Source organism: Gopherus evgoodei, chromosome 7, assembly GCF_007399415.2.
Source record: "Gopherus evgoodei ecotype Sinaloan lineage chromosome 7, rGopEvg1_v1.p, whole genome shotgun sequence".
NCBI classification, from domain to species: Eukaryota; Metazoa; Chordata; order Testudines; family Testudinidae; genus Gopherus; species Gopherus evgoodei.
In genome coordinates, this window is record NC_044328.1 from 35,560,300 (window position 1) to 35,580,234 (window position 19,935).

The window sequence follows — 19,935 nt, forward strand, 5'->3', positions numbered from 1 at the left end:
TACAAGGTAGGCAATAATAGAATGCTTCACTGGGCCAAGAGCAGACTGTCACATATACAATGTTCAGCATGATGCAACAGTGGATCACTGTTTTCCCTAGAAGCATCCAGCCCAGATGACAGAATAGGTCCTTGGGGAGTTGGACCATATTAAAACTAGAAATGTAGATTAAACTGGGAGTGGAGGGGGAATAAGTACTACAGGGAAATCCCATTTTAGCAGTGGATAGACTAGGTTCATTGTTTCTGAGATTGCGTACTAATGGTAGCATATTTATCTGATAAAGCAAGTCTGCACTTCCCTTTCAATGGGTATGTTAACACCACTCTTGAAAGCTTTAATCTCATTTTCTGCAGTCACAGCTGTTATGTTCTAGGGTCCCATTTTTTACTGTTTGGGTGATAATCTCACACCTAGTTCTGTAAATTCTTGTTTTAGAAGTCTCCCGTTTCTTCATTCATTTTCTTGTGCAATTTGTCTTCTCCCCTGTGGCTAGTTTAACCTTTTCTGTTTAGGGAACCTGCTATTGCAATATATTTCTAGCTGTTGTAACTTGTACTGCTTGTGTCAGCCTTGCAGTAAACCCACACTCACGTTTACCTCACTGGGTTGGGCTTTTGAAAACGGCATCATTTCATACTCCCTGATTAGGAAAGCACTTACAACAAGTGAAGCTTTGGAAAGGATCAGATACCTATTGTTCATGGCTCAAATCACTCCACTAAAGGACTCTTGAGATTAAAATTTAATCAATTTTAAACAAACTCAAGAGCAACTGAAAGTCAAGAAAATCTGCTGGTCAAGTGAGTTACAAAGGACTTCAGGCAAGCTCCAAAGAACAGACATGGGGATACTTTATTCAGAGGTACGTGGCCATTTCTTATGAAGTATGTGAAACTGTAGAAAGTCTATATAAGTGATTTAGGTTTCCTTGACAGGCTCATATTAGGAATTGAAAACCCCCATCTTGTCTAAAGTACAATACTTTACAGTGGCTAAGGGTACTTTTTGTACAAATACATACATTTCATGGGTTGTTTCATTTTCAGAGAAGAAGGTGCTAGCTAAGTTAGAGTATACTAGAGCTCTGCATTCAGAGCAGAGCAGTTTGGGGTTCTGTTTGACATGTTAGGCAATGCAACTGAGTGGCCACTTTGGATTAGTTTTAACACAGTTAGTAAACTATCGCCTTAAGGGCCAAATCCAGTGGCCATTTCTCTTTACTGAATGGAAGAGAGTTCTCCTCACACCCACACCTTAGCATCGGTAATGGGGAGACAGAGGAGGAAGGGTGCCTTGATTTTAGCAAGAGTGCTGTATAACATGCATGGTCAAATGCTCTCCATAATTACAGACAAGGAGCTGAATCTCTACTTTGCTCCCTAAACTCTGATTACAATCGATTGGTTTCTCCCGCTGGATATAGCATAGAATGTACATGCTTCTCAAAAACTAAATTTACGTGTGGAAAAGCAATAAAGTTTTCATTAAGAAAAGTAAAGCGCTATTTCAAATGAAAGGGTATGAGGCACTTGAATTTATATATAGTTCAGTTCCACATGTTCATAAGCCAACTAACCGGTTGGACTTCATTCCACTTCAAAGGTGCAGACAGACATTTATAACAACTTCTTTTTAAAGTCTTTACTACTCTGACAGAACTCTCGTGCTTTTTACATCAAAAACTGAAAGTTTAAGATGTTTAATTAGAGCAGAGTCAGTGTAATTATTTCTTTCATAAACAATTCTAAATTCATTAGCCATTTTTCCAGTAGAATGTGTTTTTAGGGAATAATTTTCTTTGCAAAGTAGGGCTTCTACATGATGAATATAAATGAACAGTGATGTAAATGAGTGACAAGTTATAATTTCTGGACAGCTGAGATGCTGCCAGATTTTTCCAGAAATGGTATAAATAATTATTTTATTTTCCAGTTATTCGCTTCAACATTGGTTCTCACCTAATTTGTAGAATAGGCATGTCAGCTTGAGTTAGATTTTAAGGCACAAGTTAATGCAATGGAGTTTCTGGAACACAGTATCTATGCTTTGTGAAAAGTGACTCCATTTTATAAGAGCAAATGGAAATTATGAAATACTCTTACAAATCCCATGCAACTTTGAGAGACTAATTTTCTGTACTCTGGGTCAGAGTTACAAGTCTAGCAGTACCGCTGTCCCCTCTCTGAGTACAGGCCTCATGCCCTTTCCAGACCAGGGGAAGTATTCTCAAGTTCTCTCACTCTTAAATGAGACTCTGGGATACAGCACCCCATGCGTCAACTGTGCTTACCCAGCAAGTCCAACTGAGCTCAGCACCTGTGACTTTTCCCTTCAGGAGTCCATGACTAGTGGTGTATATATAGTCATCAGATCAACCTTCTTAAATCAATCAACGTACTTATTGATCACAGTAGGAACAAAGGATAACGGGGGGGGGGAATAATTTAAAATAAACATGTCTACAGGCACATTGTTCTTACCCTTGATGGTAGCCTTCTTCAAACACCCCTGGAAGGTATGTGCACACATATGGGTTGTCAGAACACCTGCCCAACAACTACCTCCTCCTTTCAGAGTCAGTCCATTTTTAAACTGATATGAGGAGATCTAAAGAACTATAGTTCCAGGCCTGTTTCTTTTAATGGCATTGTCTCAGAACAACCCCCAAGTGTTTGCCAAGGGGTGGCTTATCTGCAGCCATTTTTATTTTGCTTCCTGCTTGTTTTTACCTGACAGCACCCTATTAGGCTAAGCCAATACATTCATGCAGTAAACATCCCAATATCCAGATCAAAATCCAGTATTCATAAGTTAGAGATCAGCTCCAGTACTACCACATACTGATCTAACCAAATGCTTTAAGATTGATGAGCAAAATCTGTCATACTGTCATTAGTATTTTTGGTTAGAGAAGCTCAATTTGTTGAGAGCTTGATGCAATACCCAGTAAGTCCATGGACAGACTCCCGCTGACTTCAGTGGCCTTTGGATCAAGCTCTTGAGGATCTATGCTCCCCTTTTTAGCTTATTCCTGTTCCTGTGGCAGGATCTGTGCTGACTGTTGTCTACCTCTGCACTACTCTTACAGGTTTCCACAACAAATGGAAGGAAGTCATAAGTCACTGCAGACCTCATAGAAGCAGAGAACAGGCCACTCTGTAGAATGCTGCCTGCCCTTGAAACACACAGGCACCCCTCCCAAATATGCATCTGGATCAAATATCATGTCCTTGTGTAAGGACTTCTGCTATTTTAGAGAAAAGCACTTTCTCCTTTCTTGCCTCTCTTAGATGCAAGGGTCAGTCAACATCAGTTCTGTTTTGTCCCCCTTTAAGTTCTGGGACTTTTTAGAGTGGATGAAGACCTAGAGAAGGCAGAAGGTAGTGTTGGGAGAGAGGACTGTGGTCCCAGAGGACTAGTTAAGGCTTGGGGGAAATCCAGGCTACTGCTCCTTTAAGGGCCTGGGACCAGGAACTTTGTAGAGTAGGGGTGGGCAGGGTTCCCCTTGGTCCCAGTCAGTTGGGACAAGCTCTGGGAAGATGACTTTATATTCTGTCTCTTCCCTCAGGAGAGGATGATCTGCCTGCTGAACCCTCCTAAGCCAAGGGTGAAAGCATCGATTGGGGAAAAAGGACCAGCTGGAGGGGAAACTAGTTGAGACTGTAAACTGACCTAAGTTACCGCTTCAGCTCCAAGGAAGAGAGTTCGGGGACACCTATCTTAAGGAGAGGGGCAGAGGGAGTACAACTTAGCTCCTTCACAGGGTCGCAGCTTGTGAATGCCTCTGCCTCATTATCCATGGTCTTCAGATCCTGCTTTGATCTGAGCTCCTGTTGTGCAACAGTGGAGTCTAGTGTGTCTTGTGGATGTTTTCAGTATCTACAGCTCCCCTTCTGGGTTTCTGCTTTGATCCTGGCCACTCAGACTCTAAGGGCTAGATTCACAAAGGAATTTAGGAAACTAACTGCCACTTTAGGCCTAAATCACACAATCAGGTCCAATTGGGATTCACAAAACCCCTGTTCAGATGTTCCTGAACTCTACAGGCCTCTAAACTCAGTAAATCTTTGCAGTGAAAATTTCCTAAGTGCTTATATTTCTGCCTCTGAGTATGTGCACCGAAGTCCCACACCAGGCACCTGGATGCTTAAGCCCAGAACGATGCACAAGCTTGGGGAAGACAGGCATTCCTTTGCCTACATTGCCTATAAGGCCCAATATAGTAGGCATGCTCAGATCTGGCCCACTGGATCAGGGCCCTATAGGCAAGTTTACACACTATGGCTCGGGGGAGTACTACCATCCTAACCACTGGGCTAAAAGTTTGAGGAAGGTCCCCCTTTTCTTGCTTTATGTTAAAATGGTGTAGATGCTTAACATCAAGACAGGGTTTGCAGCTGAGATTCCCAAGTGGAGGGAGGCCCAGGCTTAACACATCCCTTGGCTTGGCATCTCCCATTGCCTAGCTTAGACAAGGGCCACATAGTGTGCTGGCTTTTGTAAATCCCATTCTGAGGTGCCTGTCTCTCCCCATTCACTGTATAGGGAGCTTAACTCAGGTGTTGTGAATCCCAGTGATATTTCCAGGGTCCTAAAAGTTAGTCATGGCAACACGGAGTGCCACCATGTTTAAGTTTTTGTGAATCTAACCCCAAGTCTCTCTGAAGTTCAGTGACCTGAGATTCCATCTTACTGATTACCTTCTGGGCCATATTCTTCTGGGTTGCTTCCTTTTCCACCTTCACCAAAGTGGCTTGTAGTTCCTCTTTCAATCAGCCAGTTGTCTTTTGAATTCTGTGATCTGAACCTACAACTCAGCATTCTGGTCATGCAGATCGGTGGAGTTTTCCTAAAGCTTCCTAGAAATTGTCCCCAAACACCAGCCACTGCTCTTCTTTGCAAAACAGACCGGCATTCTCCCAGAGCTGTGATTGTGGCCTTTTGCCTATATAGGTTCATCTTAACTTAGTACTGCTCAGAGTCATCATACCAAGAACCCAGCAAACTGAAGTCATTTCTCAAAAGCAGCAGTAATACAAGGTTCATCACGTTCAACTAGTGTGCCTCAATCCGAAGGCAGATTAGTCTTCTAGGTGTAAGAGGATAAAACTGTCTGTCTGCTAAGTCACTAGCTTTTCCTCTAAGACTAATACCTGCTGTTAACTGTTATTAGTCTTCAACAACTTGCAGTTATCCCTGCTTTTTGATTTATTTTTTTTTTCTGTTAACACAGGACATCAGTCACTTGCAATTTCTGAGAATGCTCTCTGGCTGTCACTTCTCTTCGAGACATGCATCTCTCTCCTGTCTGCCTGGATATCTCCAGGCTGAATAGTTCCCTGCCTTTACCGTGTTGTTCTCAGCAAGAGACTCCACCCAAGCAGGCTTGTGAACTCTCTCTTCAAAGCATTAAGTGTAACTGCTCGTTACCACATACACTTCCTATGCAAGCCTATTTTATTCTTAAGGTAAAAGCATTACAGAGAAAAACAATAAATGAAACTATACTCATGCAAATAAGCTTACCAGAGATCTCCTCAACCCTAACATGGGCTCTGACAGAAGCTGTCCTTCAAAACCTCACACAAGTGGTTTCTTTATGGTTTCAAGTTAATCACAGGTTCCATTCAGAAGAACAGTGTCTTATGTGCCTTCAGTAGGCTCAGTTCCTCCAACCCTTCCCTAACAATTGGCACCCTCCTTGGAGGTCCTGTCCATTTGCTGGATCAGGAAGAAAGCCCTGAGGCTGTTTATAACCAGGCTAATGCTAATGGTGCACAAATCCTTTGTCCATTGGTCCCTGGAGAATCCAGTATATAGAATCCTCTCCAGGGGGTGGCTTCAAAGGGATGATAACCAGAGTTAGCATACCCAACATTAGATACAATCTCACAATAACAAACAATTTCCTTTTTAATATAGTGGACCCCAAAACCATTGGATTTACTTCAGTAATACTAACCTTAATGCCATAAGATTTGTTCAGGATATTGTCATATCTGTCACAGCACAGACCTCCCTACTCGAGGGAAATTACTTCCTTGTGGTGTTCACCTTATCTAGGGCACTCTCCATTCTTTTTGGAAACAGCTGCAGCTGAAATTTACAAGGTCCGAGACAAAGTAGAAGTGGACCTTAAATAAGCCTGAAGTGTTTTATGTAGTAACATTGTAAAGCAAGAGTACCAAGAATATGTCCTGACCCTGAGAACCTGCACTCTAACCCAGCCAGACCCTTTTTTTTGGTTTAAGTCCCTGGCCCAGTCATACTTTATTTGTCACTTTTATCTTATTTGTCCTCTTCTAAATGAGAGACTTCAACTACCCAGTTTTAAACTAGTCAAATAGTACAACAGGATAGTGTCTGCAAAAACAATTTCTCTATGATAAGTGATGGTTTTTTAGGACAGCTAGCTCTCGAACATTCAAGAGGAAAGGGTAGTCTTGAGTAAGTCTTAAACAACACACATGAGCTAATTCAAGAAGTGACTAGTTAAGCCACAAAATTATAGCAGCCAGGACACAATTGGGTTCAACATCCAAGAGGAGGTAGGGTACCGAAAAGTGACAAGTTTAGAAAGGAAGATTTCACTAAAAGGAGAATTTTAGTCAAAAAAGCCATAAAGTTAAAAATAAAATGTCTGGAGGTGGCATGGTGCTGCTTACAAAAACAATAACAGAGTCTTAGAAGGCATGTTGAACTGCCAAATAAAAAAAAATGAACAAGGCAGGCAAGGACTAAAACATTATGGCTAACTTCCAAGGTTTGACAGGCTATTCAAGCCAAACTGAAATCTTTCTAAATTTGGAAATCTGACCCTAGTGAAGGCAATAAACAGTAGCATAAACTAGAGCAGGCAATATTAGTTACGGTGACCAGATGTCACGATATTTAGGCGTTTGTCCTGCGTCCCAATTGATGTTTCGTCAGGACGCAATTTGTCCCAATATTTTGCACTCTGCTTTTTTTTTTTCTTATTTTTTTGCTCCCCCTCACCCCATGTGTCCCAATATTTTCTTCATCCCATCTGGTCACCCTAATATTAGTAGGGAAATTAGAAGGGCCTAAATGGATTTTGAAGAGTAAACAGCAAAAGGGGTAAAATAAACATATGAGATTCTTTAAGTATATCAGAAGGAAGAAAGTTATGACAGAACTTTAGGTCCACTGGATCACTTAATTAAAGGGAGCAGTTAAGGAAGACAAGGACATTGCTGTGAAACTAAATGACTTTTCTACATAAGTCTTCACTGTTAAGGATGTCGGGAAGATTCCTACCTAAGACCTGCTCTTTTCTAGACTACAAAAAAATGAGGTATTCTCAGGGCAAGTCTATACAGAGCAGCAATGCATGCTGCAGGGATATGATTTCTGAAGCACACTAATCTGTTGCACGCTAATTGTTCCACTAGACCTGCTGGAGCACACTAAAAGTTCCCTAGTGTAGTTTAACATGGTGTCATTTCAATACCAGCATTCAAGTCTATTCATTGTATTGGGATTGCTAAAAGAAAAAAGTCCAATATATTCCAACAAGAAACTGTTCCTTATATTTAAGCTTCTTGACCAATATTTACAGAAGTGAAGTGATCCTTTCTTGTGTTCTTTTTAAAAAAGTTTTTATTTTAACCTGAAGTGTGGCTCTATTCTTAAAAAAGTTACTATGTAAAAACCTGTACCTTCTTACTCAGCAGTTCTGATCAATGGGATTGCTCACTGTATGTGAAAGTAAGCACCTGCTTAGGTGGGTTAGTGGATTGGGGTGCAGCATTTTTCAGGATTGAACTCTTAGTGTTTACTATGGTAATTAGCTCCAATGAAGTCAATGGACTCTTTGCATGGCTAAAGTAGTCTTTTTTTTTTTAATTAGAGAAACAAAATGTCTGACATAAACAGAAGCAAAACCACCAAAAAGGGGAATTTAGAAATTACTGAATTACAGCAATAGTTTTCAGTTCCTCCTGGAGCATCACCTTCCAGCTACATGTATAGCAATTAATAGCTTGGTTTATTGCAGTATTGCCAAATCTGATGCGTTCCTCTCCTGGTCCATTAGAGCGTTACATTGAAATAGGCATATTTGCACTGTGATTTATCTCCTGGCACCATCTGGTGGAATGTAGCTATCACTGCAACATCCGTTTGAATTCCTTTATAGCCTAAAGCACTATCAAGGTCAGTCCATGTCTACAATACAGACCTGTAGCTATGCTGGCATAACCCGGTAGTATGGGCTCAGCTTACAGTGGTGGAAGGGGTTTTTATTAATTGCCTCAGGAACACCACTTCCCCATATGACAGTATGAAAGCATTCTTCCGACGACATAGCTGCAGCTACACTTGGGCAGGGATTAGGTTCATGTAGCTACAGTGCTCATACAAGTGTGGATTTTTCACACCCCAGAATGCCATAGCTATGACAATCTAAGTTCTAAATGTAGGCTAGGCCTTAAATTAACCAACCCTTTTAATCTTTCTTTCTATTCTCCTGGAGAAGGAGACCACCAACATACTCTCATAATGAGTCAGCCAAAGTTAGAGAAACCATTTAAACCAACATCACTTGATCACCTAGAATGCTAGTAATTTAAATGATCCTATAAAATGGCCTAATATCCTTCAAGATGCTAAAAAGTAGTCACTCTGTGTGTGTGTGTGTGTGTGTGTGTGAATACACACACTTAAATAAGCAATTGTACAATAGGGTCTTTTGAGGAATTTTAACCCTTTTTTCCTGATGCAAGAGTTTACAGTGTTGATTTGCAATATTATACATTATTTCCTACTCTTCTAAATCCTGACCTCCCACTGATGTGTGTCTACATTAGGGGAGTGATCCAACTCCTATTGCAGCCCATGGGAATCTTGACGCTTTCCATTCTAGGAGAGTTGAACTGGGCCCAAACTTAGTTCTCTTTCTGAATTTTTGTGCACAAGGTTTCCCCAAGTGCTTCCCAGAAAGTGGGAATTGAGAGTCCTGCTAGCTCCCATTGAAGCAGATGTGAGGTCCCTCACTTCACCTAGTGGGAAGTACTTGGCTCTTGGTAGGCTGAGGCCTATAATGCCTGGGTCACTAACATTTCCTCCTCTCTTTTCCTCAGCCCATTTGCCAGGCAGCTTATGATAATGACTTCAATCAAGTTCAACTGCTGCTGGAAGAGGATAGCAATTTTTTAAACATTCAAGACAGCTGTGGTGGAGACACACCCCTAATCTGTGCCTGCAGACAGGGACACAACAGAATAGTCAGTTACCTTTTGAAATGGAACGCTGATGTGAACGTCAGAAACAAGGTGAGTGGCAATAGCCAAGTGTCCCAGAAATTCCCTCTTTTCATTAATAACATCTGATTACATTTTGCAATTAGGAGTGGAGGGAAGTGTTTGCATCCACAGCACAGTTCTTCACTCGTCTTGCTCCCCCACTCCATGTCTGCTCCTCCTGCAGCTTTGGAGGCTCTTCATACCTTCCCAGGCCTGGTAGGAAGGCAAGTCCAGGGGACGTTTGTGTGCATGTCTGTCATAAACAGATAGCTAAGGGTTAATGTCTCTTTCACCTGTAAAGGGTTAACAAACAGTGACCTGCAACACCTGACCAGAGGACCAATCAGGAGACAAGATACTTTCAAATCTTGTGTGGAGGGAAGCCTTTGTTTGTGGGGTTTGGCTTTGTTCTCTCTGGGTCCTGGATGGGACTAGAGGTGCAACCAGGTCTCTGCCAATCTCCCTGTTACAGTCTCTTATCTATTCAGAATTGTGAGTAAGAAAAAAGGCAGTTATAGTCTTTTTAATTTGTTTTTCTTATTTGCATGTGTGTACTTGCTGGAAGTAGCTTAAATTGTGTTTCTGCTGGAGAAAGTTTCTTTCTATTGTTTATAAGTTGAAAGACCCTGTAACTTTTTACCATCTAAATTGCAGAGATAAACCTTTTACTTTTTTCTTTCTTTTTTATTAAAAGCTTTGCTTTAAGATCTGTTGATTTTTTTCTCCTACTTAAGGCTCAAAGGAACTGAGTCTGTGTACACCAAGGAATTGGTGGGGAGAAGGGAAAGAGAGCAGAGGGGAGGGAAGGATAAGTTTCCTCTTTGTGTCACATTCAAGGAGCTTGAATCTGTATTGCCCTGAGGGAGGGAAAGGTAAATTTCCTCTTTGTGTTAGATTCATGGAGTTGAATCACGGTGATCTCCTAGTGTACCCAGGGCGGGAAAGATCTGAGAGGAGGTAAAGAGGGGGGAGGGAATGGTTTATTTCCCTTTGTTGTGAGACTCAAGGAATCTGGGTCTTGGGGGTCCCCAGGGAAGGGTATGGGGAGACCAGAATCTATCAGGCGCTCTACCTAAGTCCTGATTGGTGGCAGCCTATCAGATCTAAGCTGGTAATTAAGCTTACGGGAATTCATGCTAGTACCCATATTTTGGACGCTAAGGTCAAGATTTGGGAATTATACTATGACAATGTCTGTCTGTGTCTCTCTTCCCCCCTCAGGCCAGGAGGGATGGCAATTCCAAGGGAGCCCTCTTATCTCCCTTCTCAGGCCTGCTGTTGCAGCATTACAGAGGAGGAGCTAACCAATACATTTTTCACAGGCAAGGAAGAGGGAGCAGAGCTGCCAGGTTCTTGCTGCTCTCCCCCACCCCATCCAGAAGCTTCTCTGCCTCCTGAGGGCATGGGGAGCTGTCCTTGCCTCTGAAGCAGCTCTGCTTGGCTGCTTATTCCAAACACCTCCTACGTCCTCCTTCACAGCCTCACTCGACATCTGCCTCATTACCCTCTGTGACTAGGGGAGAGCCAATGGGATTTTGAATGACACAAATTAACAGTTAATAGCACACTTAACAGTGGGGGCTATTCTTGCTGTTCTGCCCCCACAGGCTTCAGTAACAGCAACATGGGAACTACAGTGCACTCTTCCCTCTGCCCCCCACATTCTCCCTAACCTGGCCCAGGACTGGAGATGTCAATTTCAGACCCCAGTCCCATGCACACTGTGCCCCTGTGAAGCTCAGGGGCTGTGGCTTTGGGCAGCTGAAGTGTATTTCACTCAGTTGAGCAAGATACCCATGTCCTTGTTTCAACACTAATGAAAAAGAAATGCTCTAGATATATAACCAGTCAGAAAGCTGTGAAATACACAAGGGGAATAATTGTGCATCTAACGCTAATAAGAATTCTTTTCTGTTTAGAAAGACCGCACATGTTTGCATTATGCTGTGAGAAAACGGTTTAGTTTCCTTGACTACCTGCTCATTATCATCCTAATGCCCATTCTGCTTATTGGCTATCTTATCATGGTGAGTACAAACTAAACCAGAAAGACTTACCTTACATTTTTCCATCATAAGACCCACTGTAGGTATATTGACTTCCTCGCAGTGGCATGTCATCTGTGTATACAAGGCATACATCACATGTCCCAGAAGTCACAAAAACCATGGCCTAACTGGCAGCCTGCAGGCCAATTCCATTTAGCTCCCCACTGCACATTATAGAACAAAAAAGCATCCTCTGCACAGAATGACCTCACATGCCCCATATATACAAGGCCAAGCCACATGAAGGAAGCCATTTTGGATCACCACAGGCATGCAAATGTAGAATTACATGCCTTACTAAAAGCATCACAGCATACCACTGCTACCTTAGCGAGCTGCTGTTTCACCGTCTCCTTCTTTGACTGTCCAATAACTTTGACATAGAATATTACTTGACATATGAAAGCCTTTCTTGAGATATGGGTTTATTAATAAAGTTCACAAGGAAACACAGGACCTCCCACTCTGCCTTCTTATCTGGCTTATATCTGTGGTACAGGATCCTTAAGTCTGCTCCTGCTGAGGACACCCTATAGGCAGACTGACTCCCCAGCCTCTTTCCATAGCTTCTGCAGCTTATAGGCTTACCTTAGGCTCTCTGTTGGGAGAAGGAGTCTGTCTCTCTTTACTTGTCCTCGGGTCTCTATCAAGTAGCAACTCTGAGAACTATTTTCCTAGTCTCCCAGACCACTCCACTCTTGATTGACTTCTCTGATCATTTGTAAGTCTCCCATGACCCCTCCCCAGCTGGATTTAATAATTGAACATGCCCATCTGATCCCTAGCCAGTCAGGGTCAGCTGAGAGGGTAGTTGATCATGCCAGGCAAGGTAGGGCTTGACTCCCCTTAAAGGGCCAGCCAGCCTGTGATACCTACCTATCAAATTAGCTATTGCAGGCAGGATCCTGTACTATAGCTCATCCAGAGTTATGAATATACACAAAATAATCCTGGGCTGTGATTTTCAAATTAAGGACTGAGTAAGAACTAAAAATGTATAAGGACTTCAGGATTTGGCTCTGAATATAGCTGATATACTGCTGAGATAGTAGTGTCAAATGTAAGCATACTGCACAAATAGGGCATTTCCATTATTTTGAGTAGAATGCTTAGAGCTAGCCCAAATCTGCTTAGTAACATGTGTTACCTGAATTAATTTTCCAACTGGGTTGGACTTCTATGTGTTTAACAGGTATCAAAAACTAAGCAGAACGAAAACCTAATCAAGATGTTACTTCGAGCTGGCACAGATGTTAATGCTACAGACTATGTAAGTGGGTCACTCACTGGTGTGGTGTATTCAACATTCATTTAGTTAATTTAGAAAAAGTAGCTTTTAGAAGCTACTAGAAATAGTGTGATGCTTCAGAGGAAGATCAGCCCAGGAAAGGTTGTTTTGATGTGTTAAGCTTTTCTGGCATTGTGGCTCACTGTTGCCCTTTAGCAAATTTCACCCTAAAATTCAAAGTACACAATTTTCTCCCTCTTGGCAGCCCAACTTGGATTTTATTCAATTCAGTTATTCTTTTTGCCTCTAGATTCTTAATTACCATTGCTCTAAACACAGCATCCAAAACAAATGTGAAATGTTAGACACACTCCCCTTACCCTGGTGTGTTACATTTGACTGTCAGCCTCTTTACTGCTGTGGTAGAGTCTCTGGGCTTGTCTACATCAGAAAGTTGCAGCGCTGGTGAGGGAGTTACAGTGCTGCAACTTAGGAGGTGTACACATCTGCAGGGCACCACCAGCGCTGCAACTCCCTGTTTGCAGCGCTGGCCATACTCCCGTTTTGTCTCGGGTGTAGAGGATCCAGCGCTGGTGATCCAGCGCTGGTAATCAAGTATAGACACTTACCAGCGCTTTTCTTGACCTCCGTGGAATAAGCAGGTATCCCAGCATACCTGAGGAAGCCTCTGGTAATCAAGCTGGTCTCCTTCCCCGGCTTGCTCTCGCGTTCCCCGAACCCCGAGCAAGCAGGTCTCCTTCCCTGAGGTTTGCTGGGTGGTTCCGGGAACGCGAGAGCAAACCGCGGCGAAGCTGGTCTCCTTTCCCGGTTTGCTCTCTCGTTCCCCGAACTCCCGAGCAAGCAGGTCTCCTTCCCTGAAGTTTGCTGGGTGGTTCGGGGAACGCGAGAGCAAACCGCGGCGAAGCTGGTCTCCTTTCCCGGTTTGCTCTCGCGTTCCCCGAACCCCGAGCAAGCAGGTCTCCTTCCCTGAGGTTTGCTGGGTGGTTCGGGGAACGCGAGAGCAAACCGCGGCGAAGCTGGTCTCCTTTCCCGGTTTGCTCTCTCGTTCCCCGAACCAGCAGGTCTCCTTCCCTGCGGTTTGCAGGGTGGTTCGGGGAACGCGAGAGCAAACCGCGGCGAACCTGGTCTCCTTTCCCGGTTTGCTCTCTCGTTCCCCGAACCCCGAGCAAGCAGGTCTCCTTCCCTGAGGTTTGCTGGGTGGTTCGGGGAACGCGAGAGCAAACCGCGGCGAAGCTGGTCTCCTTTCCCGGTTTGCTCTCTCGTTCCCCGAACCAGCAGGTCTCCTTCCCTGCGGTTTGCAGGGTGGTTCGGGGAACGCGAGAGCAAACCGCGGCGAAGCTGGTCTCCTTCCCTGGTTTGCTCTCTCGTTCCCCGAACCCCCGAGCAAGCAGGTCTCCTTCCCTGAGGTTTGCTGGGTGGTTCGGGGAACGCGAGAGCAAACCGCGGTGAAGCTGGTCTCCTTTCCCGGTTTGCTCTCTCGTTCCCCGAACCCCGAGCAAGCAGGTCTCCTTCCCTGAGGTTTGCTGGGTGGTTCGGGGAACGCGAGAGCAAACCGCAGCGAAGCTGGTCTCCTTTCCCGGTTTGCTCTCTCGTTCCCCGAACCCCCCTTGAAGCCGCCCAACAGCGCTGCAGTGTGGCCACATCTAACACCACTTGCAGCGCTGGTTGCTGTAAGTGTGGCCACTCTGCAGCGCTGGCCCTATACAGCTGTACTAATACAGCTGTAACAACCAGCGCTGCAAAATTTTAGATGTAGACATGGCCTCTGTCAAATGCTGGGGAATAATTAAGTGTCACATTGCCACATACCTGAGTTCAGTCACCAATCAGCCTTCAGTGGAGTGAACATGCTGTAATTCAGCAGAGGTGATGGAAGGATTGTGTGTGTGTGGAACTGGGACTATCAACTTTGCCAGTAGGTGTGGACTGTACCAGAAAGGAGCTGATTCCCTAGGTTGGGGGTGGTTAGACTTTGTGACTATTCTGAGTGATGTCGTGGTATGAGAAACTGTATGAACAGCTGGGCTAGAACCCCTTATTCATCCAAAGTCAGGGTGGGTTCAAGTTCTAGTCCTACATGTGAACCATCAACCTGGCTTCACAAACATCCATGGACCTGCTCTGGTGCAGTTTATGAGTTAAGGGCACGTCCAACTTTGCCATTGTTCTGTTCTGGAGGAGGGGGAATAGTCTGATCCCTACAACCTCTTAGCCTTCAGAGGGCACTGAGTGGCTTCTTTTCCCTCCTGGTCTCATCTAGAGACTACCTGGTATACACCTACATCCATCAGGGTCTCTGGGTGCAGAAAATAATCTCTTTCTCTTTCCTCCACATTGACCCAGAACTGTCTTCCAGCATGTCGTACAACTCAATTTTTAAAAATCTATGAAGCTTACATTGGATGCTAGTAAACATGTCTAGATAATACATTCACCTGGAAAAAAACAAGATACCTGTCCAATTTTTTTGAATGTTCATATTTGATAGACATACCTGGTCTGTTAAGTGTGTAATCAGAGATTTCACTCAATTTAATAAAATCACAGAAATGGCATATCAGGGGTAAAGATTCTCACTCGTTAACATGGTAACACCCTGCTAAATAGAGATCCAATGACTACTGTGTAATGTATCTCTAATTGTTGTAATGATTATTGTATTGTCTTGGATATTTACAGGACTAGGATTTGTAAAACTGTTAAAATTTTATAAATACAGAAATAGTTTAAAAAGAAAAGCCTGCTAAATTCACAGGACTGGACACAAACATGCAATGATTCTCCTCTACCCAGGCTACTGCCTAGATATGTTTACTAGCATGCAGCTTAAGCTTTGCTGTAACAAAGCTGTACACATTTAGGAATTGGTCTGCATTAGCAGGTTGTGGAGAGGATGAGGAGTTGTACCATGCTGGGGGTGGGGGAGGGAGGGTTGTGCAGCCTGGTGGGTAGGCAGATGTGCTTTAGGATAGCAATGCACCCGGAGCCAGATCCCTCAATCTTTACATTCTCAAGCTTTGAGGAGACTGAAGTCTGGGCCTGTATCTAGATTCTTATTTTGTGGCATAGACCCATCTCTGGTAAACAGTAAAACAATCAATCTTGTCACTCCATCACATTAAGTGCCTTCTGCCCCATATCACATATGGCTGCATATCGTCCTTTTTCAAGAAACAGAAAAAACAACTTCCAATATACAAATATCATTGGCAGGTGGGCTGATGAAATGACAGATGAATGTGTGTCTAAAATTTCTGCTTAAAGTGTGGCAAAAGTAAACTGTACCTGGATTCTGTTTACTTTCAGGCTGGTAGCACAGCCCTTCACTATGCCTGTGAAATGAAAAATCAGTCAGTTGTTCCTCTACTACTTGAAGCCCATGCAGACCCTTCAATAAAGAATAAGGTAAGGAGGTAATAGCTGTGTCTGTGAGCATTGCCCTGCTAAGCTCCCAGAAATCAGGTGGCTGGCACAGGAGAATGCAGAGTGCATTGCTCCCGAGGAGTGGATTCATTTCTAGGGAAGGACAAAGAAATATTTGCCCCACTGCTTTCCTGGGGGGAGAGCAGCTTTAAACTGTAAATAGTGCATGGTTGGAGCTGTGCAAGCTGCTTGGGGGATGTATTGAATCAGTGCATCTCCTAGGGGTCTTGGCCATGCCCCTGCTGGTCCAGCACTGCCCACTTCCAGTTATGATGGCTGATTGCAGGCCCCCTGGTGGAATGAGATATGTGGGTACCCTCCCCAGGGCTGCTGGGAGCCTTGCACACTAGGTTACGCCAGTGTAAGGGGTTGAATCAGCAACTTCCATTCCCAAGGGAGGCTCATCCATCACTAATCAAATGTCAAAGGTAAGAACTGATTTCTCACCACATACCAGAGACAGGTAAGTATCTTGGCAACACTGCAGCCCCTTCATTTACTATTGCTTTGACACAGACTTTTGACATCAGCCACATTGAATAACAGAATGGATTTTGGTGTGATTGAAATAAAGTCCCTGACTCACTGACTGATGGGGAGCAGGATCAGACTCAGTTCATTTTGAGACCTCTAAGTGCTGGGGATTCTTATCAGTGTGGATCAGACAATACAAACCACATAGGTGAACACAAACTGGCTGATCTGTCCAGTGAGGCTCTCAGGGTATGTCTGCACTGCTGTCAGAGGTGTGACTGAAGCCCATGTAGACATGCTCAAGCTGGCTTTAATCTAGTTAGTGGGAGTAACAATAGCAACAAAACTGCGGCAGTTCAGACTTCAGCATGGGCTGTACCAGCCTGCTGTGGACCCTGGGTACTTAGAGAACTAACCTGTACTGAAGTATGTGCTGATACAGCTTCACTACTGCTGGGATTGGTACTAAGTAGATTAACACTACCACAGGTGTTTCTACACATGCCGCACTCCCACCTCTGATTGCAATACAGACATACTCACACTCAAGTACCTGCTTCCATGACTATTATCACGGCATGTTTTGTCTATTTCTTTCAGAATGGGGAATCTCCACTGGATATAGCGAGAAGATTAAAGTTCACCAACATTGAATATGTGTGTTAAAGAAGGCATCCTAGTCCTTAATGGGATGATGTTAAGGGTGTTAGGCATGAAAAAAAAAATCTACTTATCTGGGCACTCCCTGTTGTACAAGGATGCCATGGAGACATTGTTTTTGTTTAAGATCTGATGTTTTCTGCAGTCATGTACTGTACTGGGGTGAAAACATTATCTAAGTTGTATCTACTGGTATGCAGTCAGTACATACAACATATAAAATATATAGCCATGTGGTGTGCCTGGAAGGAGTTGTCTTATTTTTATTCTGTTGATTTATAATGTTCATGTGTTTTCCTCAACTTATCCCCTTACTTACAGTAGCAGGGAATTTTAAAAAGTAAAAAAAATATTTGAAATTTGAGGGCTATAGAAGACATGATTCACAACGGATTCAGAAAAAAAAATTATTTAAATTTCATATTGGTTTTTAATAGATTGCTGGATATTTCTGACCACAAGACAGTTGTCACCAGTGGTCTGCAAGCCCAATATATTACGTTTGTAGTTTTTCCTTTCTAAATTTTCACAGCTAATGATGGAAGACATAGCATGATTCTTCAGGCATTCTGTCATGTGGAGCAAAGCTGCCAATCCAGGACGCCCCTCTTATGGCTGGATGCAATGATGCAGCAACACTACCTCAGTCTCCGCCACTATTGTTTGGCCCAGTCTAGCTGTAAGAGTGAGCTGACCCTCTGGCCAGTCCACTTTAGAGTCTAGCCCTTTCCAGGGCTTCAGTCTTTTATCAAAGTCTAACCAAACATAAGAAAATAATCCAACCTTCAGCCTGGCTGGGGTCAGCAGGCCACCTCTCCCTCATATGTATGTCTCAGTTACTATAATTTTTCTCCAATGACACCTCCATCCAGGGGCTGACACATTCCTCCCCTCACTCGGGTTCAGACAGGCAGGCTGCTGCAGCTGCTCATCTGGTCTTCTACCTCCAGTTCTCCTAGGCAATAGCCTGTTTTCTCTTCTCACCTGTCGCTTTCTCAGCCATCTTTCAGGCTGCTATCAGAGAACAGAAACTCCTCTCCTCTGGGGCTCCCTTTCACTTGTGCTTATCCATCTCTATATAGACATCCCCAGCTCTTCCCCAATAACTAAGTTTTACCACCTGATCTCCCTTTGATCAGAATCAGCTGTTGGGGTGAGGGGGAAGGAGTAGCTGATCCATCTCACAACAAAACTTTAAAGCTCTCCCTCCCTCCAGACATGCGACAACACAGAACTTCCATTTTTGTCCCTTTGGTGCTTTTTGAAGGGGAAAATGGACAAGTAAAATCTAATCCTCCCAAGTAAAGAAATAAAGGGACAGCCTCTCTCCTGTGCCAGTGAGACAGTGCAGGAGGAGCAGGGTGGCATCAGGGAGCTGCTTACAGCTTCCTGGTTCTCGGGTCTGGGTCAGTGCCAATGATGCTTAAAGCTACTCCTGGGTAGCTCCAAATTTCACCAGCCTAGGGTCCTTAATGGAAAATCAATGGAGGGTTGCTATGGCAGACTGGAGTTCTTCCACATCCCTTTCATCCCCTGCCATACCCCTAGGGCTGGCTCTAGGATTTTTGCCACACCAAGCAAAAAAAAATTTGCCTTCCCCTCAAGTGAGGGAGGGCGGAGAAGGGGAATGGCGGTGTGTTCAGGGGAGCAGAGGTGAGCTAGGGTGGAGGGGCACAGGAAGTAATGGGGGGGTAGAGGAACCACTCCTCGCTTCGGCTCACCTCCGCTCCATCACCACTGCCTCCCCGGAGCACCCACCACTCAGCTTCTCCTCTCTCCCAGCCTTGCTGTGCGAAACAGCTGTTTTGCACGCAGCAAGCCTGGGAGGGAGGGGGGAGAAGTGGAGTGGTGGTGGCGAGCTGGGGCGGCGGGGGCACTTTTTCCCCATGCCCCAGAGTCAGCACCTATGATGGCCGGCATCAGAATGCCACTCCTAGAAATGTGCCGCCCCAAGCACCTGCTTGTTTTGCTGGTGCCTGGAGCCGACCCAGCTTACCCCTTATACCTTCAGGTGAGGGAATAGAAGCATATTTTGTTTGACATACATTTGAGAAAAAGGACATTCTTGAACAACGAGGTGGTAGTGGGAGGGGAGACCATAATGGGAGTGAATACTGGCATTACTGGGGGCCTAGAGAGGGGAATGTGATACGCGGTAAGGTTAGAGATGCAGGCCAGAGCAAGGTGGGTTAGGGCCTGATTACATGAGCAGAGGGTCTAAATACAGGTTTTGTCCATATCTGCCTGATAGGATTGCCCTCTGGGAGACTTTAAGAGAAGCAACTTCCACAGAGCAGCCTAGATGCCTCGCTAAGAAATGTAAATGAAAGGAAAATGTTTGCCAGCCTAACATGATTGCATGAGAGCTGACAGGTGTGGGGCTGAGCTAGAGAAGACAGTGGCCAAAAGGCAGACAAATACCATTTCTAATAAAGAAAGAAAAGCAGGTGATATTTGCTATTATTTTGGAAGTCCAGTGTAAATTCAAGAAAAAGTATGGATGTAATTTTTTTGGCTTGTGACTATTTTCCTCTATGTTTGCAATACTGTGGAGGCCTTGATATTACTTCTGGCTGCTGTATCGTCTGTGTGTCTCCCTCTCACTCATCTTTAGTAAAAACAACTAACCAACAAAAATCTTAAATCTTAAAATGAAAAATATCTGTCCCTTTCCTCAATCATTTCATTTAAAATCACACTTATGGAATGATGTTTTCGCTATCGCCACCTCTGCATGTTCAAAAATCTCAAATTAGACACCCAAAGAGGCATGAGATTGGCTTCAAAATCATGAGAATAAAATGACAATTAATTC

General features: G+C 44.0%; 1 protein-coding gene across 2 annotated transcripts in view; it reads left to right on the plus strand.

Moving 5' to 3' along the window:
• The first annotated feature begins 667 nt into the window (after positions 1 to 667).
• ANKRD22 (ankyrin repeat domain 22) overlaps positions 668 to 19,935 on the plus strand; it is a 44,663-nt gene continuing 25,395 nt past the window's right edge. Inside the window, exons 1-6 of one of the 2 annotated variants that reach the window (XM_030570632.1) lie at positions 668 to 865; positions 9,105 to 9,296; positions 11,186 to 11,293; positions 12,507 to 12,584; positions 15,870 to 15,968; positions 17,061 to 17,363. In XM_030570632.1, the coding sequence (XP_030426492.1) occupies positions 845 to 865; positions 9,105 to 9,296; positions 11,186 to 11,293; positions 12,507 to 12,584; positions 15,870 to 15,968; positions 17,061 to 17,126 (564 nt within the window). In that variant the 5' untranslated portion in view covers positions 668 to 844 and the 3' untranslated portion in view covers positions 17,127 to 17,363. Of the gene's footprint in view, positions 866 to 9,104; positions 9,297 to 11,185; positions 11,294 to 12,506; positions 12,585 to 15,869; positions 15,969 to 17,060; positions 17,364 to 19,935 lie in introns of those variants that run through there. The other variant, XM_030570631.1, reaches the window with a different exon arrangement.